At 46.1% G+C, this 21,367-nt stretch overlaps 1 protein-coding gene across 1 annotated transcript in view; it reads left to right on the forward strand.

Moving 5' to 3' along the window:
- The first annotated feature begins 1,080 nt into the window (after nucleotides 1–1,080).
- Nucleotides 1,081–21,367, forward strand: part of LOC308128428 (plakophilin-4-like) — a 54,391-nt gene continuing 34,104 nt past the window's right edge. The window contains exons 1-5 of the mRNA XM_080494123.1: nucleotides 1,081–1,479; nucleotides 2,775–2,962; nucleotides 8,379–8,491; nucleotides 10,683–10,717; nucleotides 10,952–11,068. Coding sequence (XP_080350249.1) covers nucleotides 2,828–2,962; nucleotides 8,379–8,491; nucleotides 10,683–10,717; nucleotides 10,952–11,068 — 400 coding nt within the window. The 5' untranslated portion in view covers nucleotides 1,081–1,479; nucleotides 2,775–2,827. The remainder of the gene's footprint in view (nucleotides 1,480–2,774; nucleotides 2,963–8,378; nucleotides 8,492–10,682; nucleotides 10,718–10,951; nucleotides 11,069–21,367) is intronic.

A 21,367-nucleotide genomic window follows, 5' to 3' on the forward strand; every position in this document is an offset into this window, starting at 1 on the left:
CCAGCATCACAGCTCTAAACACTTGGAGTATCTTGTACTTTTGGCAGTACAGTCGTTGGTTCTATGTGACGACTTGAGACTCGTCACAACTCAATGTTTATGACGTCAGTTTAGCTACTATGGTTTATATTTCCTTTAGTATGAATTACAACTGCTGGGAGTTTCTGTTACTTCTTCAAATGCTTTGTTTATATTGAATGAATAAAACGGTTTATATAGAAATAGAGATATAGATATAGATATATATGTATAGATATACCAGGTCCAGAGCTTCATCAGGATCATTTCAGTACCAACACCAGAACTGTTCTCAGATCACATGATGCTTTTCAAGCCTTTTCACAAGAAAGACTCAAATATGATGAGTTAAATGTTTACTACGTATTTAGAGTAGAATCAAATAACAACGTCTATAAAGAAAATACTTCTAGAGCTAGAGCTCTACTAGAGCTTAGTTTCCTGTCAATATCAGCTCCAGTACATAACGAGGAGGAAGATGCTCTATAATCTGATGTTAGAGGAGGAAGATGCTCTTTAATCTAGATTAGAGGGAGACTCTGCAGCAGCTCCACAACAGTTCCTTCAAATTAAACTGACTTCATTTCACAATAAAAGTCAGCCACTTGAGCAGAACTCAAAACAAAACAACAGTTCTTTTTCTACCAGAGGTGGTCAGTCCTGGTCCTGGACCTGGTCCTGGTCCTGGACCTGGACCTGGACCTGGACCTGGACCTAGATGTGGTCCCGGAGTGCTGCAGCTGCATGTTTGAAAGCTCCTCTGAATCTAAGACTGTAACCTGCTGAGGCTGCAGAGCCAATCATTACTGTCAGCTGATCATTACCATCAGCTGATCATTACTATCAGCTGATCAATACTATCAGCTGATGCAGTGAGGGAGCACTGAAACCTGCAGGAGGAGAGACCAGCAGGACCAGGACCAGCAGGACCAGGACCAGCAGGACCTTGTGATCACAAGTGTTTCCAGGTCTGATCAGCCTCTAAACGACTGTTAAATTCTCCTGGGGGGGCGGGGCGGGGGGAGGGTCAGGGCGAGAGGGGGCGGGGCTCAGGCCCACAGCAGTTCGTGCACGAGAGGAAACACGCACGCGCGCTGCAGCTGCTCCTGCTCCGCATCGATCCTCTCCTGAAGCTCCCGGATCGATTCCTGTATCGGAGAATGATCCATCACCGCATGGTGACGTCACGCGGCTGATCGGTAGCCGCGGCTGGCTGGGCGGGTTGCTGGTTGCTGGTTGCTGGTTGCTGGTTGCTGGGTACCGTACGGATCAGGGTGGACGGTGCATTGAGCCCGCTGCGGATTAAATCAAGGAAAAACGGATTGAGCACCGGGAGACTGAGGACGTGAAGGAAAGCGCCTGTGTCAGACGGGCATGTAGGAGTGTCACGGTCTCCTGCAGCACCGGGATGGAGGCGTAGCAGCACGGATCCAGCTGTGGCCTGCTTCCAACATCTGGCCGGTGAGTCGCTCTGACAGCCGCCGCCCGCCCGCCCGGAGACCCGGCACCGAGACCAGATCATCAATGTCCGGTCCCGTTGCCCGGGTCTGCGGTCCGGTGTGACCTCGTCCTTGTCCGGGTGCAGGTCGTTGATGTGTATCAGTACCGGGACGGAGGTTCGGTGTCTGGACACACTGACGGTATCCCGCGGCTCTCCGGTGCACCGGGAACCGGGTGTCTCTACCTGCAGCTTTCTGCTCTCCGGTGCACCGGGTAGCGGGTGTCTCTACCTGCAGGAGATCAAGACTCCGGGTCTCCAGGGAAACCGAGGACAGATGATCAGTGGATCGATTCAGATTATAGATTATATGATTAATATAAGCTTCTTATTGAGCGTCGTTATCCAGACTGTTGTTGTAGGTCCTCCTCCACCCTCTTAGCCTATAGAACCTCCACCCATTGAGTCTACAGATGAAACCTCCACCCAGTGAGTCTACAGATGAAACCTCCACCCAGTGAGTCTATTGAACCTCCATCCACTGTGTCTATAGATGAAACCTCCACCCAGTGAGTGTAGAGGTGAGTTTATATAAAGGTCTACAGGGACAGAGACGCTGAACCAGAATTGGTCCTGAAGGATGTGTAGGGTCCTGGAGGAGGGGTAGGGTCCTGGAGGATGTGTAGGGTCCTGGGGTCCTGAAGGATGTGTAGGGTCCTGGAGGATGGGTAGGGTCCTGGAGGAGGGGTAGGGTCCTGGGGTCCTGAAGGATGTGTAGGGTCCTGAAGGAGGGGTAGGGTCCTGAAGGATGTGTAGGGTCCTGGGGTCCTGAAGGATGTGTAGGGTCCTGGGGTCCTGGAGGATGGGTAGGGTCTTGGAGGAGGGGTATGGTCCTGAAGGAGGGGTAGGGTCCTGGGGTCCTGAAGGATGTGTAGGGTCCTGGAGGATGGGTAGGGTCCTGGAGGAGGGGTAGGGTCCTGGGGTCCTGAAGGATGTGTAGGGTCCTGAAGGAGGGGTAGGGTCCTGAAGGATGTGTAGGGTCCTGGGGTCCTGAAGGATGTGTAGGGTCCTGGGGTCCTGGAGGATGGGTAGGGTCTTGGAGGAGGGGTATGGTCCTGAAGGAGGGGTAGGGTCCTGGGGTCCTGAAGGATGTGTAGGGTCCTGGAGGATGGGTAGGGTCTTGGAGGATCGGTAGAGCAGTGTAAGACTTAACGGGACTCGGAGGAAACCAGGACCCTGACACTGATTTGGTTGTGCTCAATGTGGATCTTCTTGGTCCAGATGGTCTGGATTCTGACCAGCTGTAGTCCTTGTGCAGGGCCAGAGAGGACCTCAGGACCGGCTGTGGACCAGAACCAGGAGGTGGAGGAGATGGAGGAGGGAGACCCTGAGGGGGAGGGGCCTATACTGGTCCCAGACCGACTGGGTGGTGCTGGTCTGCCACCGGACTCCGCTACCACCACCACCACCACCACCACCACCCTGCTGGCCTCTGTCAAAGAGCAGGTAGGACACATCTCTACCTTCACCTCCACCTCCACCTCCACCTCCTCCAGCACCACCTTCCCCTCCACCACCACCTTCACCAACACCACCACCTTCATCACCACCTCCACCTTCACGGTGCTATTTCAGAGCTTAGTTTCCTGTCAATATCAGCTCCAGTACATAACGAGAAGGAAGATGCTCTATAATCTGATGTTAGAGGAGGAAGATGCTCTATAATCTGATGTTAGAGAAGGAAGATGCTCTATAATCTGATGTTAGAGGAGGAAGATGCTCTATAATCTGATGTTAGAGGAGGAATATGCTCTATAATCTGATGTTAGAGAAGGAAGATGCTCTATAATCTGATGTTATAAGAGGAAGATGCTCTATAATCCGATGTTATAGGAGGAAGATGCTCTGTAATCTGATGTTAGAGGAGGAAAACACTCTATAATCTGATGTTAAAAGAGGAAGATGCTCTATGATCTGATGTTCGAGGGAGGAAGATGCTCTATGAGCCTTGCTGCTGTAGAATCTGTGATGTCCAAGAACACAGGACTTTAATCTTTAGGAGTTTCTGTGAAGTTGCAGATTATTCTAATCTGATGTTCAGGCTACGGGCTGCTGCTTTGTGTTCACATACAAACTACACAGCCATTGTGATGCTGCTGCAGAAGGTTTTCCTGTGGACTTCCTGTTGACTTCCTGTTGACTTCCTGTGGACTTCCTGTGGACTTCCTGTTGACTTCCTGTGGACTTCCTGTGGACTTCCTGTGGACTTCCTGTTGACTTCCTGTTGACTTCCTGTTGACTTCCTGTGGACTTCCTGTGGACTTCCTGTTGACTTCCTGTGGACTTCCTGTTGACTTCCTGTGGACTTCCTGTGGACTTCCTGTGGACTTCCTGTTGACTTCCTGTTGACTTCCTGTTGACTTCCTGTGGACTTCCTGTGGACTTCCTGTTGACTTCCTGTGGACTTCCTGTTGACTTCCTGTGGACTTCCTGTGGACTTCCTGTTGTGACATATATATCTTTCTGACCGTACACATGATGAACACATGAGCAGCTCCAATCCAATCAGAAGAAGGATGATGGTTCACTTTGAGGTGCTGCAGGTTTCTGTGGTATAAACAATCATGAAGCCAAAGTAGAGTGAGGTGAAGACAAAGAGCAGCAGGTTCTACGTCCATCAGGTCTGACCTCTGGACAGTTTGTCTTCCTCTAGTGGACCAGTCTCTTGGTGTGGTCCCTCTGATTCTACACTGTCCACACATCAGGTCTGACCTCTGGACAGTTTGTCTTCCTCTAGTGGACCAGTCTCTTGGTGTGGTCCCTCTGATTCCACGTCACTCTGAACAGAAGCAGGAGAAAAAGACTGAGTGGACAGAGCAGGTCCACTGGACCGGGCAGGTCCACTGGACCGAGCAGGTCCACTGGACAGAGCAGGTCCACTGGACCGGGCAGGTCCACTGGACAGAGCAGGTCCACTGGACAGAGCAGGTCCACTGGACAGCCTGAACTCTGACTAAAGAAAGAACCCTGGCATGGAGTTTGAAGGGTTAATGAGCAGGTCCTGATTCCTCAGTTCAGCTGGTGGATTAACGCTCCTCCACCTTTCACCACATGATGGAACTATTCCGTCCTTTACTGTCCTCCCAGCAGTGTCCACACCTCCTGTATGATACTGCCTCATAACCCGTCCCACCGGACCAGTCTGACCTGCCTGATGCAGCAATGTTTTGGAAAGGATTTCAAATGAACAGAATATGAGACAGACATCGGTTTGGACAAGTGCAGACATCAATCAGCCGCCGGTGTGGTTGGTGGGCCGTCCCTGCAGGTCCCTGCAGGTCCCTGCAGGTCCCGGGTGGAACCGGCCCAACGTGATGCATGGCGCTGCTGGAAAAGAACCTGCACACTCAGCAAATCCTGGGTCAGCTCTCAGCAGGCTGGGATTGAGTCCCTGCACCGAGCCAACAGAGCAGCTGGACCAGGGACAGAACCATCCATGAGGACAAATCAGGGACAGAACCATCAGTGAGGACATGACCAGTGACATACCCATCAGTGAGGACAAATCAGGGACAGAACCACCAGTGAGGACAGGACCAGGGACAGAACCATCAGTGAGGACAGGACCAGTCCAACATGAAGACTCCCTCTTCATGTCACTGATGGTACGGTGTTGTGTGTTTGTAGGAGAAAGACATTCTCTCCCCGGGGCTAAACAGGCCCTGCATTGTTAATCTGCTGCTCAGCCTTTCAGAGTAAAAGCTTCTTTCAGACGAGAGCGGGGCAGCAGAAGTAGGACGAACATTTCACGGTATCAGATGCCGTGGATAAAAACCTCGCTACCGGCAGCGATTGGACACGGTATGAGCCACAAGACGCAGGGCCGTGGGGGGCGTGGCTTGATAGGAGGGAGGAAGCTCCTCCTGGAGGGGACCAATACTCCCTGCTGATTGGTCCAGAGCCCCAGCTGGTACCAGATAGCGCCTGGCCGCTGCAGCTGGAACCTTCTGGAACAACGAGCCCTGTGTGCTCCATCCCTCCATCCGTCTCGTCCTATCCCGTCCCATCACGTCTCATCTCGTCCTATCCCGTCTCATTCTGTACCATCATGTCTCATCCTGTCTTGTCTCAGCCCGTCTCGTCTTGTCTTGTCCTGTCACATCACGTCTCGTCCTGTCCTGTCCGACCCGTTTCATCCCGTCACGTCTCGTCCTGTCTCATCACATCTCGCCCCATTACGTCTCGTCCCGTCCCGTCTTGTATTGTCTCATCCCATCACATCTCGTCCTGTCTCATCACGTCTTGTCCGATCACGTCTCGTCTTGTCCTGTCCCATCACATCTCATCCTGTCTCATCACATCTCATCGCATCATGTCTCATCTCATTCCGTAACGTCATGTCTCGTCCTGTCCCACCAGGTTTGTCTCATCTTGTCCTGTCCATCACGTCTTTTCTTGTCTCGTCCCATCACTTCTCGTCCCCTCACGTCTCGTCCCATCTCGTCTCATCACGTCTTGTCTTGTCTCATCCCATCCTGTCTCCTCCGATCCCATCATGTCTCGTCTTGTCCCACCCCGTCTGGTCCTGTCTCATCCCATCCCGTCACGTCGCGTCCTGTCCCACCACGTCTCGTCCCACCACGTCTCGTCTCGTCCCGTCCCGTCTCATCTCGTCTGGTCTGGTCTGGTCTCGTCCAGTCTTGTCTTGTCATGTCCGTGGGATGGTGATGTCATTTATAAAGATATGATTCTGGGGCTGGGAAGTTTAAAAAGATCTAGATATTCTGCTTGAGTGCAGAATCAGACTTGTTGCTTCATTGTGTATAAAAATCAAAGCATGGTGAGGGTGAGGGTGAGGGTGAGGGTGAGGGTGGGTTACGGTGAGGGTGAGGGTGAGGGTGAGGGTTAGGGGTAGGGTGAGGGTTAGAGGGTGAGGGTGAGGGTTAGGGTGAGGGTTAGAGGGTGTGAGGGTGAGGGGGAGGGTTAGGGTGAGGGTTAGAGGGTGTGAGGGTGAGGGGGAGGGTTAGGGTGAGGGTTAGAGGGTGAGGGGTAGGGTGAGGGTGAGGGTGAGGGTGAGGGTGAGGGTGAGGGTGAGGGTTAGCTAACGAGCTGAGCCACTGCACCGTCACAACAAGACTCTGTGGAGGCTCCCAGCGTCACATGACCATCGTGACCCAAATACAATGAGCTTTTATCAACAGAGCAACACATGAAAACCTGCCGGCCAGTCATGTCTTTTATTGTCTTTAAAGGATTAGTTTAAACCACTTTCACTGAACTGCAGGGGAGGGGGGGGGGGGAGGGAGGATGGGAGGGGGGAGGATGGGAGAGAGGGATGGGAGGGGGGGAGGGAGAATGGGAGGGAGGGAGGGAAGAAGGATGGGAGGATGGGAGGATGGGAGGGAGGGAGGGAGAGAGGGAGGGAGGGAGGGAGGGAGGGAGTGAGGAAGGGAGGGAGAGAGGGAGGGAGGATGGATGGGAGGGAGGGAGGGAGTGAGGGAGTGAGGAAGGGAGGGAGAGAGGGAGGGAGGGAGGGAGAGAGGGAGGGAGGGAGGAAGGGAGGGAGGGAGGAAGGGAGGAAGGGAGGGAGGGAGGGAAGAAGGATGGGAGGGAGGGAGGGAGAGAGGGAGGATGGGAGGGAGGGAGGGAGGATGGGAGGGAGGATGAGAGGGAGGGAGGGAGGATGGGAGGGAGAGAGGGATGGGAGGATGGGAGGGAGGGAGGGAGGGAGGATGGGAAGGAGGGAGGGAAGAAGGATGGGAGGATGGGAGGATGGGAGGATGGGAGGGAATGAGGGAGTGAGGAAGGGAGGGAGGGAGGGAGGGAGGGAGTGAGGAAGGGAGGGAGAGAGGGAGGGAGGATGAGAGGGAGAGAGGGATGGGAGGATGGGAGGGAGGGAGAGAGGGAGGGAAGGATGGGAGGATGGGAGGATGGGAGGGAGGGAGGGAGGGAGAGAGGGAGGGAGGGAGGGAGGGAGTGAGGGAGGGAGAGAGGGAGGGAGGATGATGGGAGTGAGGGAGTGAGGAAGGGAGGGAGAGAGGGAGGGAGGGAGAGAGGGAGGGAGGGAGGAAGGGAGGAAGGGAGGGAGGGAGGGAGGGAGGGAGGGAGGGACAAGCTGGAGGTGACAGGATGAAAAGTTGACCTCTGGCAGAGTCTCAGGTTGTAGTTGTGGTGAATCTGTTCTAATCAATGTCACTAATGAATAACTAGCCTTCTAACTAGTCTCTCTTCTAACTGGTCTATCTTCTAACTGGTCTATCTTCTAACTGGTTTACCTTCTAACTGGTCTATCTTCTAACTGGTCTATCTTCTAACTGGTCTATCTTCTAACTGGTCTATCTTCTAACTGGTTTACCTTCTAACTGGTCTATCTTCTAACTGGTCTATCTTCTAACTGGTCTATCTTCTAACTGGTCTACCTTCTAACTGGTCTACCTTCTAACTGGTCTATCTTCTAACTGGTTTACCTTCTAACTGGTCTACCTTCTAACTGGTCTACCTTCTAACTGGTCTATCTTCTAACTGGTCTACCTTCTAACTGGTCTATCTTCTAACTGGTCTATCTTCTAACTGGTCTACCTTCTAACTGGTCTATCTTCTAACTGGTCTACCTTCTAACTGGTCTACCTTCTAACTGGTCTACCTTCTAACTGGTCTACCTTCTAACTGGTCTATCTTCTAACTGGTCTACCTTCTAACTGGTCTACCTTCTAACTGGTCTATCTTCTAACTGGTTTACCTTCTAACTGGTTTACCTCCTAACTGGTCTATCTTCTAACTGGTCTATCTTCTAACTGGTCTACCTTCTAACTGGTCTATCTTCTAACTGGTCTACCTTCTAACTGGTCTACCTTCTAACTGGTTTACACTCTAAGTTGCGTTAGTTATGCTGATGATAATCACAGTACTAATGTCTCCCCAGGAGCTGCAGTTCGAGCGGCTGACTCGCGAGCTGGAGGAAGAACGGCAGATTGTGGCCAGTCAGCTGGAGAGGTGCATGCTGGGAGCAGAGTCACCTGGGGGGGACAGCAGCAGGTAGAGTTCAGAGCCCAACACACTGAAAGCTTTTTGGACATCCAGGGCTGGTGCCTGATTCTTCTGTCTCTGTAACGTACCATCATGACGTCTCTGTAACGTACCATCATGACGTCTCTGTAACGTACCATCATGACGTCTCTGTAACGTACCATGACGTCTCTGTAACGTAACATCATGACGTCTCTGTAACGTACCATCATGACGTCTCTGTAACGTACCATCATGACGTCTCTGTAACGTACCATGACGTCTCTGTAACGTAACATCATGACGTCTCTGTAACGTACCATGACGTCTCTGTAACGTACCATCATGACGTCTCTGTAACGTACCATGACGTCTCTGTAACGTACCATCATGACGTCTCTGTAACGTACCATGACGTCTCTGTAACGTACCATCATGACGTCTCTGTAACGTACCATGACGTCTCTGTAACGTACCATCATGACGTCTCTGTAACGTATCATGACGTCTCTGTAACGTATCATGACGTCTCTGTAACGTACCATGACGTCTCTGTAACGTACCATCATGACGTCTCTGTAACGTATCATCATGACGTCTCTGTAACGTACCATCATGACGTCTCTGTAACGTACCATCATGACGTCTCTGTAACGCATCATGACGTCTCTGTAACGTACCATCATGACGTCTCTGTAACGTATCATGACGTCTCTGTAACGTACCATCATGACGTCTCTGTAACGTACCATCATGACGTCTCTGTAACGTACCATCATGACGTCTCTGTAACGTACCATCATGACGTCTCTGTAACGTACCATGACGTCTCTGTAACGTAACATCATGACGTCTCTGTAACGTACCATGACGTCTCTGTAACGTACCATCATGACGTCTCTGTAACGTACCATGACGTCTCTGTAACGTACCATCATGACGTCTCTGTAACGTACCATGACGTCTCTGTAACGTACCATCATGACGTCTCTGTAACGTACCATGACGTCTCTGTAACGTACCATCATGACGTCTCTGTAACGTATCATGACGTCTCTGTAACGTATCATGACGTCTCTGTAACGTACCATGACGTCTCTGTAACGTACCATCATGACGTCTCTGTAACGTATCATCATGACGTCTCTGTAACGTACCATCATGACGTCTCTGTAACGTACCATCATGACGTCTCTGTAACGCATCATGACGTCTCTGTAACGTACCATCATGACGTCTCTGTAACGTATCATGACGTCTCTGTAACGTACCATCATGACGTCTCTGTAACGTACCATCATGACGTCTCTGTAACGTACCATGACGTCTCTGTAACGTACCATCATGACGTCTCTGTAACGCATCATGACGTCTCTGTAACGTACCATCATGACGTCTCTGTAACGTATCATGACGTCTCTGTAACGTACCATCATGACGTCTCTGTAACGTACCATGACGTCTCTGTAACGTACCATCATGACGTCTCTGTAACGTACCATGACGTCTCTGTAACGTACCATCATGACGTCTCTGTAACGTACCATGACGTCTCTGTAACGTACCATCATGACGTCTCTGTAACGTACCATCATGACGTCTCTGTAACGTACCATCATGACGTCTCTGTAACGTACCATCATGATGTCTCTGTAATGTTTATAAGATTTACAAAAGATCACACTCAGATTAAAGATCAGGCTCAGATTAAAGATCAGACTCATATTAAAGATCAGACTCAGATTAAAGATCAGATTCATATTAAAGATCAGGCTCAGATTAAAGATCAGGCTCAGATTAAAGATCAGACTCAGATTAAAGATCAGGCTCAGATCAGACTCAGATTAAAGATCACACTCAGATTAAAGATCGGGCTCAGATTAAAGATCAGACTCAGATTAAAGATCAGGCTCAGATTAAAGATCAGGCTCAGATTAAAGATCAGGCTCAGATTAAAGATCAGGCTCAGATTAAAGATCAGACTCAGATTAAAGATCAGGCTCAGATTAGCAGACCCTTCAGTAAAGCCCATCGTTTGGGATTTGAACTTCCCCTTGAATGTGATCTTGGTCTCTGGTTGTCTTTGATCCTATTTCACTGCTGCTCTTTCTGCTGAGGCTGTAAACTCTGATGTGTCTTCATCTCTTCTGTCTCCTTCATCTCCTCCTCCTCATCTCTTCATCTCTCCTTCATCTCCTCCTCTTCCTCCCTGCATCTGAAGCTCCTCTGAGAAGTCCTTTGCATGGAGAACTGCAGGTACGGCGCCTCTTCAACCTTTAATCTTCACTTTGGAAAAGTTTTGCTGAAACGTTTCAAACTGAGCTGATAAAAGATCAAAGCGACCATCCTGAGGAGTCAGCAGCTTAATCTGACCCTCCCATCCTGGGGGGTGATGTGGACCTGAACCCAACAGATCCCGAACCCGAGCCGAGCCGAGCAGAACCTGTGCTGAGCTGGTGGAGCCTCTTGACCCTTGTGTTTGTCTCACAGGAGAGACTCAGGGTGGAGCCATGGACACGTCACCCGGAGCTCCAGGGCACCACCTGGAGGCCGAGGACGGACTCTACCTGCCAGAACCAGACCGGGCCTCGCTGCATGACAGTGAGGGTCTGTTAGATGTTAGACGTTAGAGATGTTATAAACGTGTTATTACAGTTGTCTTTACATCCTTCACATCTAAACCTGAGTGACTTTACTTTTCTTGTTAAACATTCATTTGTCTTCTTCTTTGTCCCGTTTTACATTCTGCTTTAAACTTCCCCACGTATTCTCTGTTGAGGTAATAAAGTGTTATGTCTGCTTCACAGGAACCATAAAAACCCTCACAGGAACCATAACAACCCTCTCAGGAACCATATCAACCCTCTCAGGAACCCTAACAACCCTCTCAGGAACCATATCAACCCTCACAGGAACCATAAAAACCCTCTCAGGAACCATAACAACCCTCTCAGGAACCATATCAACCCTCTCAGGAACCCTAACAACCCTCACAGGAACCATAAAAACCCTCACAGGAACCATAAAAACCCTCTCAGGAACCCTAACAACCCTCACAGGAACCATAAAAACCCTCACAGGAACCATAAAAACCCTCACAGGAACCATAACAACCCTCTCAGGAATCATAACAACCCTCTCAGGAACCATATCAACCCTCACAGGAACCATAACAACCCTCTCAGGAACCCTAACAACCCTCACAGGAACCATAAAAACCCTCACAGGAACCATAAAAACCCTCACAGGAACCCTAACAACCCTCACAGGAACCATAAAAACCCTCACAGGAACCATAAAAACCCTCACAGGAACCCTAACAACCCTCACAGGAACCATAAAAACCCTCACAGGAACCCTAACAACCCTCTCAGGAACCATAACAACCCTCTCGGGAACCCTAACAACCCTCACAGGAACCATAACAACCCTCTCAGGAACCATAACAACCCTCTCAGGAACCATAAAAACCCTCTCAGGAACCATAACAACCCTCTCAGGAACCATAAAAACCCTCTCAGGAACCCTAACAACCCTCACAGGAACCATAACAACCCTCTCAGGAACCCTAACAACCCTCTCAGGAACCATAACAACCCTCACAGGAACCATAACAATCCTCTCAGGAACCATAACAACCCTCTCAGGAACCATAACAACCCTCACAGGAACCATAAAAACCCTCTCAGGAACCATAAAAACCCTCTCAGGAACCCTAACAACCCTCACAGGAACCATAAAAACCCTCACAGGAACCATAAAAACCCTCACAGGAACCATAACAACCCTCTCAGGAACCATAACAACCCTCTCAGGAACCATATCAACCCTCACAGGAACCATAACAACCCTCTCAGGAACCCTAACAACCCTCACAGGAACCATAAAAACCCTCACAGGAACCATAAAAACCCTCACAGGAACCCTAACAACCCTCACAGGAACCATAAAAACCCTCACAGGAACCATAAAAACCCTCACAGGAACCCTAACAACCCTCACAGGAACCATAAAAACCCTCACAGGAACCATAAAAACCCTCTCAGGAACCATAACAACCCTCTCAGGAACCATAACAACCCTCTCGGGAACCCTAACAACCCTCACAGGAACCATAACAACCCTCTCAGGAACCATAAAAACCCTCTCAGGAACCATAACAACCCTCTCAGGAACCATGACAACCCTCTCAGGAACCATAAAAACCCTCTCAGGAACCCTAACAACCCTCACAGGAACCATAACAACCCTCTCAGGAACCCTAACAACCCTCTCAGGAACCATAACAACCCTCACAGGAACCATAAAAACCCTCTCAGGAACCATAACAACCCTCTCAGGAACCATGACAACCCTCTCAGGAACCATAAAAACCCTCTCAGGAACCATAACAACCCTCTCAGGAACCATAAAAACCCTCTCAGGAACCATAACAACCCTCTCAGGAACCATGACAACCCTCTCAGGAACCATAACAACCCTCACAGGAACCATAAAAACCCTCTCAGGAACCCTAACAACCCTCACAGGAACCCTAACAACCCTCACAGGAACCATAACAACCCTCTCAGGAACCATAACAACCCTCACAGGAACCCTAACAACCCTCACAGGAACCATAACAACCCTCTCAGGAACCATAACAACCCTCTCAGGAACCCTAACAACCCTCTCAGGAACCATAACAACCCTCACAGGAACCATAACAATCCTCTCAGGAACCATGACAACCCTCTCAGGAACCATAACAACCCTCACAGGAACCATAACAATCCTCTCAGGAACCATGACAACCCTCTCAGGAACCATAAAAACCCTCTCAGGAACCCTAACAACCCTCACAGGAACCATAACAACCCTCACAGGAACCATAACAACCCTCACAGGAACCCTAACAACCCTCTCAGGAACCATAACAATCCTCTCAGGAACCATAACAACCCTCTCAGGAACCATAACAACCCTCACAGGAACCATTGTAATCCTAGTGAACTAGATATATCAAGGTAGAAAAGATAGTGAACCACAGGTTCACCTTAACGTAACAACACCTGGTCTCTTCTTAAATCCCCACATTGTAAAGTCTGCCCCCTGCTGCTGCTCTAGTGGAAATGCACTACAGAGCTCCTCTGAACCAAACCACATGTTTGAAGGAGCAGAGCTGCGGGACTCTTCTTCTTCTTTCATCTTCTGAACCAGCTGCTGATGGTTCCTGTTAGAGACTGATGGTTCCTGTTAGAAACTGATGGTTCCTGTTAGAAACTGATGGTTCCTGTTAGAAACTGGTGGTTCCTGTTAGAGACTGGTGGTTCCTGTTAGAAACTGATGGTTCCTGTTAGAAACTGATGGTTCCTGTTAGAAACTGGTGGTTCCTGTTAGAAACTGATGGTTCCTGTTAGAAACTGTTAGAAACTGGTGGTTCCTGTTAGAAACTGATGGTTCCTGTTAGAAACTGATAGAAACTGATGGTTCCTGTTAGAAACTGATAGAAACTGATGGTTCCTGTTAGAAACTGTTAGAAACTGGTGGTTCCTGTTAGAAACTGATGGTTCCTGTTAGAAACTGATAGAAACTGATGGTTCCTGTTAGAAACTGATAGAAACTGATGGTTCCTGTTAGAAACTGATAGAAACTGGTGGTTCCTGTTAGAAACTGATGGTTAATGTTAGAAACTGTTAGAAACTGGTGGTTCCTGTTAGAAACTGATGGTTCCTGTTAGAAACTGATAGAAACTGATGGTTCCTGTTAGAAACTGTTAGAAACTGGTGGTTCCTGTTAGAAACTGATGGTTCCTGTTAGAAACTGTTAGAAACTGATGGTTCCTGTTAGAAACTTTTAGAAACTGGTGGTTCCTGTTAGAAACTGATGGTTCCTGTTAGAAACTGATGGTTCCTGTTAGAAACTTTTAGAAACTGGTGGTTCCTGTTAGAAACTGATGGTTCCTGTTAGAAACTGATGGTTCCTGTTAGAAACTGATGGTTACTGTTAGAAACTTTTAGAAACTGGTGGTTCCTGTTAGAAACTGATGGTTCCTGTTAGAAACTGATGGTTCCTGTTAGAAACTGTTAGAAACTGGTGGTTCCTGTTAGAAACTGATGGTTACTGTTAGAAACTTTTACAAACTGGTGGTTCCTGTTAGAAACTGATGGTTCCTGTTAGAAACTTTTAGAAACTGGTGGTTCCTGTTAGAAACTGATGGTTCCTGTTAGAAACTTTTAGAAACTGGTGGTTCCTGTTAGAAACTGATGGTTCCTGTTAGAAACTGATGGTTCCTGTTAGAAACTGGTGGTTCCTGTTAGAAACTGATGGTTCCTGTTAGAAACTGATAGAAACTGATGGTTCCTGTTAGAAACTGTTAGAAACTGGTGGTTCCTGTTAGAAACTGATGGTTCCTGTTAGAAACTGATAGAAACTGATGGTTCCTGTTAGAAACTGTTAGAAACTGGTGGTTCCTGTTAGAAACTGATGGTTCCTGTTAGAAACTGATAGAAACTGATGGTTCCTGTTAGAAACTGTTAGAAACTGGTGGTTCCTGTTAGAAACTGATGGTTCCTGTTAGAAACTGTTAGAAACTGATGGTTCCTGTTAGAAACTGATGGTTCCTGTTAGAAACTGATGGTTCCTGTTAGAAACTTTTAGAAACTGGTGGTTCCTGTTAGAAACTGATGGTTACTGTTAGAAACTTTTACAAACTGGTGGTTCCTGTTAGAAACTGATGGTTCCTGTTAGAAACTTTTAGAAACTGGTGGTTCCTGTTAGAAACTGATGGTTCCTGTTAGAAACTGATGGTTCCTGTTAGAAACTAATAGAAACTGATGGTTCCTGTTAGAAACTGTTAGAAACTGGTGGTTCCTGTTAGAAACTGATGGTTCCTGTTAGAAACTGATGGTTCCTGTTAGAAACGTTTAGAAACTGGTGGTTCCTGTTAGAAACTGTTAGAAACTGGTGGTTCCTGTTAGAAACTGATGGTTCCTGTTAGAAACTGTTAGAAACTGGTGGTTCCTGTTAGAAACTGATGGTTCCTGTTAGAAACTGATGGTTCCTGTTAGAAACTAATAGAAACTGATGGTTCCTGTTAGAAACTGTTAGAAACTGGTGGTTCCTGTTAGAAACTGATGGTTCCTGTTAGAAACTGGTGGTTCCTGTTAGAAACTGATGGTTCCTGTTAGAAACTGTTAGAAACTGGTGGTTCCTGTTAGAAACTGATGGTTCCTGTTAGAAACTGATGTTTCCTTGTAGAAACTTTTAGAAACTGGTGGTTCCTGTTAGAAACTGATGGTTCCTGTTAGAAACTAATAGAAACTGATGGTTCCTGTTAGAAACTGTTAGAAACTGATGGTTCCTGTTAGAAACTGGTGGTTCCTGTTAGAAACTGATGGTTCCTGTTAGAAACTGTTAGAAACTGGTGGTTCCTGTTAGAAACTGATGGTTCCTGTTAGAAACTGTTAGAAACTAGTGGTTCCTGTTAGAAACTAATAGAAACTGATGGTTCCTGTTAGAAACTGTTAGAAACTGGTGGTTCCTGTTAGAAACTGATGGTTCCTGTTAGAAACTAATAGAAACTGATGGTTCCTGTTAGAAACTGTTAGAAACTGGTGGTTCCTGTTAGAAACTGTTAGAAACTGGTGGTTCCTGTTAGAAACTGATGGTTCCTGTTAGAAACTTTTAGAAACTGGTGGTTCCTGTTAGAAACTGTTAGAAACTGGTGGTTCCTGTTAGAAACTGATGGTTCCTGTTAGAAACTGTTAGAAACTGGTGGTTCCTGTTAGAAACTGATGGTTCCTGTTAGAAACTGTTAGAAACTGGTGGTTCCTGTTAGAAACTGATGGTTCCTGTTAGAAACTGTTAGAAACTGGTGGTTCCTGTTTGAAACTGATGGTTCCTGTTAGAAACTGTTAGAAACTGATGGTTCCTGTTAGAAACTAATAGAAACTGATGGTTCCTGTTAGAAACTGTTAGAAACTAGTGGTTCCTGTTAGAAACTTTTAGAAACTGGTGGTTCCTGTTAGAAACTGATGGTTCCTGTTAGAAACTGTTAGAAACTGGTGGTTCCTGTTAGAAACTGATGGTTCCTGTTAGAAACTGTTAGAAACTGGTGGTTCCTGTTAGAAACTGATGGTTCCTGTTAGAAACTGTTAGAAACTGATGGTTCCTGTTAGAAACTAATAGAAACTGATGGTTCCTGTTAGAAACTGTTAGAAACTGGTGGTTCCTGTTAGAAACTGATGGTTCCTGTTAGAAACTGTTAGAAACTGGTGGTTCCTGTTAGAAACTGGTGGTTCCTGTTAGAAACTGTTAGAAACTAGTGGTTCCTGTTAGAAACTTTTAGAAACTGGTGGTTCCTGTTAGAAACTGTTAGAAACTAGTGGTTCCTGTTAGAAACTGATGGTTCCTGTTAGAAACTGTTAGAAACTGGTGGTTCCTGTTAGAAACTGATGGTTCCTGTTAGAAACTGGTGGTTCCTGTTAGAAACTGGTGGTTCCTGTTAGAAACTGGTGGTTCCTGTTAGAAACTGATGGTTCCTGTTAGAAACTGGTGGTTCCTGTTAGAAACTGGTGGTTCCTGTTAGAAACTGGTGGTTCCTGTTAGAAACTGATGGTTCCTGTTAGAAACTGTTAGAAACTGGTGGTTCCTGTTAGAAACTGATGGTTCCTGTTAGAAACTGTTAGAAACTGATGGTTCCTGTTAGAAACTAATAGAAACTGATGGTTCCTGTTAGAAACTGTTAGAAACTGGTGGTTCCTGTTAGAAACTGTTAGAAACTGGTGGTTCCTGTTAGAAACTGGTGGTTCCTGTTAGAAACTGGTGGTTCCTGTTAGAAACTGTTAGAAACTAGTGGTTCCTGTTAGAAACTTTTAGAAACTGGTGGTTCCTGTTAGAAACTGTTAGAAACTAGTGGTTCCTGTTAGAAACTGATGGTTCCTGTTAGAAACTGTTAGAAACTGGTGGTTCCTGTTAGAAACTGATGGTTCCTGTTAGAAACTGGTGGTTCCTGTTAGAAACTGGTGGTTCCTGTTAGAAACTGATGGTTCCTGTTAGAAACTTTTACAAACTGGTGGTTCCTGTTAGAAACTGGTGGTTCCTGTTAGAAACTGATGGTTAATGTTAGAAACTGTTAGAAACTGGTGGTTCCTGTTAGAAACTGATGGTTCCTGTTAGAAACTGATAGAAACTGATGGTTCCTGTTAGAAACTGTTAGAAACTGGTGGTTCCTGTTAGAAACTGATGGTTCCTGTTAGAAACTGTTAGAAACTGATGGTTCCTGTTAGAAACTTTTAGAAACTGGTGGTTCCTGTTAGAAACTGATGGTTCCTGTTAGAAACTGATGGTTCCTGTTAGAAACTTTTAGAAACTGGTGGTTCCTGTTAGAAACTGATGGTTCCTGTTAGAAACTTTTAGAAACTGGTGGTTCCTGTTAGAAACTGATGGTTACTGTTAGAAACTTTTAGAAACTGGTGGTTCCTGTTAGAAACTGATGGTTCCTGTTAGAAACTGATGGTTCCTGTTAGAAACTGTTAGAAACTGGTGGTTCCTGTTAGAAACTGATGGTTACTGTTAGAAACTTTTACAAACTGGTGGTTCCTGTTAGAAACTGATGGTTCCTGTTAGAAACTTTTAGAAACTGGTGGTTCCTGTTAGAAACTGATGGTTCCTGTTAGAAACTTTTAGAAACTGGTGGTTCCTGTTAGAAACTGATGGTTCCTGTTAGAAACTGATGGTTCCTGTTAGAAACTGGTGGTTCCTGTTAGAAACTGATGGTTCCTGTTAGAAACTGATAGAAACTGATGGTTCCTGTTAGAAACTGTTAGAAACTGGTGGTTCCTGTTAGAAACTGATGGTTCCTGTTAGAAACTGATAGAAACTGATGGTTCCTGTTAGAAACTGTTAGAAACTGGTGGTTCCTGTTAGAAACTGATGGTTCCTGTTAGAAACTGATAGAAACTGATGGTTCCTGTTAGAAACTGTTAGAAACTGGTGGTTCCTGTTAGAAACTGATGGTTCCTGTTAGAAACTGTTAGAAACTGATGGTTCCTGTTAGAAACTGATGGTTCCTGTTAGAAACTGATGGTTCCTGTTAGAAACTTTTAGAAACTGGTGGTTCCTGTTAGAAACTGATGGTTACTGTTAGAAACTTTTACAAACTGGTGGTTCCTGTTAGAAACTGATGGTTCCTGTTAGAAACTTTTAGAAACTGGTGGTTCCTGTTAGAAACTGATGGTTCCTGTTAGAAACTGATGGTTCCTGTTAGAAACTAATAGAAACTGATGGTTCCTGTTAGAAACTGTTAGAAACTGGTGGTTCCTGTTAGAAACTGATGGTTCCTGTTAGAAACTGATGGTTCCTGTTAGAAACGTTTAGAAACTGGTGGTTCCTGTTAGAAACTGTTAGAAACTGGTGGTTCCTGTTAGAAACTGATGGTTCCTGTTAGAAACTGTTAGAAACTGGTGGTTCCTGTTAGAAACTGATGGTTCCTGTTAGAAACTGATGGTTCCTGTTAGAAACTAATAGAAACTGATGGTTCCTGTTAGAAACTGTTAGAAACTGGTGGTTCCTGTTAGAAACTGATGGTTCCTGTTAGAAACTGGTGGTTCCTGTTAGAAACTGATGGTTCCTGTTAGAAACTGTTAGAAACTGGTGGTTCCTGTTAGAAACTGATGGTTCCTGTTAGAAACTGATGTTTCCTTGTAGAAACTTTTAGAAACTGGTGGTTCCTGTTAGAAACTGATGGTTCCTGTTAGAAACTAATAGAAACTGATGGTTCCTGTTAGAAACTGTTAGAAACTGATGGTTCCTGTTAGAAACTGGTGGTTCCTGTTAGAAACTGATGGTTCCTGTTAGAAACTGTTAGAAACTGGTGGTTCCTGTTAGAAACTGATGGTTCCTGTTAGAAACTGTTAGAAACTAGTGGTTCCTGTTAGAAACTAATAGAAACTGATGGTTCCTGTTAGAAACTGTTAGAAACTGGTGGTTCCTGTTAGAAACTGATGGTTCCTGTTAGAAACTAATAGAAACTGATGGTTCCTGTTAGAAACTGTTAGAAACTGGTGGTTCCTGTTAGAAACTGTTAGAAACTGGTGGTTCCTGTTAGAAACTGATGGTTCCTGTTAGAAACTTTTAGAAACTGGTGGTTCCTGTTAGAAACTGTTAGAAACTGGTGGTTCCTGTTAGAAACTGATGGTTCCTGTTAGAAACTGTTAGAAACTGGTGGTTCCTGTTAGAAACTGATGGTTCCTGTTAGAAACTGTTAGAAACTGGTGGTTCCTGTTAGAAACTGATGGTTCCTGTTAGAAACTGTTAGAAACTGGTGGTTCCTGTTTGAAACTGATGGTTCCTGTTAGAAACTGTTAGAAACTGATGGTTCCTGTTAGAAACTAATAGAAACTGATGGTTCCTGTTAGAAACTGTTAGAAACTGGTGGTTCCTGTTAGAAACTGTTAGAAACTAGTGGTTCCTGTTAGAAACTTTTAGAAACTGGTGGTTCCTGTTAGAAACTGATGGTTCCTGTTAGAAACTGTTAGAAACTGGTGGTTCCTGTTAGAAACTGATGGTTCCTGTTAGAAACTGTTAGAAACTGGTGGTTCCTGTTAGAAACTGATGGTTCCTGTTAGAAACTGTTAGAAACTGATGGTTCCTGTTAGAAACTAATAGAAACTGATGGTTCCTGTTAGAAACTGTTAGAAACTGGTGGTTCCTGTTAGAAACTGATGGTTCCTGTTAGAAACTGTTAGAAACTGGTGGTTCCTGTTAGAAACTGGTGGTTCCTGTTAGAAACTGTTAGAAACTAGTGGTTCCTGTTAGAAACTTTTAGAAACTGGTGGTTCCTGTTAGAAACTGTTAGAAACTAGTGGTTCCTGTTAGAAACTGATGGTTCCTGTTAGAAACTGTTAGAAACTGGTGGTTCCTGTTAGAAACTGATGGTTCCTGTTAGAAACTGGTGGTTCCTGTTAGAAACTGGTGGTTCCTGTTAGAAACTGGTGGTTCCTGTTAGAAACTGATGGTTCCTGTTAGAAACTGGTGGTTCCTGTTAGAAACTGGTGGTTCCTGTTAGAAACTGGTGGTTCCTGTTAGAAACTGATGGTTCCTGTTAGAAACTGTTAGAAACTGGTGGTTCCTGTTAGAAACTGATGGTTCCTGTTAGAAACTGTTAGAAACTGATGGTTCCTGTTAGAAACTAATAGAAACTGATGGTTCCTGTTAGAAACTGTTAGAAACTGGTGGTTCCTGTTAGAAACTGATGGTTCCTGTTAGAAACTGTTAGAAACTGATGGTTCCTGTTAGAAACTAATAGAAACTGATGGTTCCTGTTAGAAACTGTTAGAAACTGGTGGTTCCTGTTAGAAACTGTTAGAAACTGGTGGTTCCTGTTAGAAACTGGTGGTTCCTGTTAGAAACTGGTGGTTCCTGTTAGAAACTGTTAGAAACTAGTGGTTCCTGTTAGAAACTTTTAGAAACTGGTGGTTCCTGTTAGAAACTGTTAGAAACTAGTGGTTCCTGTTAGAAACTGATGGTTCCTGTTAGAAACTGTTAGAAACTGGTGGTTCCTGTTAGAAACTGATGGTTCCTGTTAGAAACTGGTGGTTCCTGTTAGAAACTGGTGGTTCCTGTTAGAAACTGATGGTTCCTGTTAGAAACTTTTACAAACTGGTGGTTCCTGTTAGAAACTGATGGTTCCTGTTAGAAACTGTTAGAAACTGGTGGTTCCTGTTAGAAACTGATGGTTCCTGTTAGAAACTGATGGTTCCTGTTAGAAACTGGTGGTTCCTGTTAGAAACTGGTGGTTCCTGTTAGAAACTTTTAGAAACTGATGGTTCCTGTTAGAAACTGGTGGTTCCTGTTAGAAACTGGTGGTTCCTGTTAGAAACTTTTAGAAACTGATGGTTCCTGTTAGAAACTGATGGTTCCTGT

This window comes from Lipophrys pholis (genome assembly GCF_963383615.2).
Source record: "Lipophrys pholis genome assembly, contig: SCAFFOLD_136, whole genome shotgun sequence".
NCBI lineage: Eukaryota > Metazoa > Chordata > Actinopteri > Blenniiformes > Blenniidae > Lipophrys > Lipophrys pholis.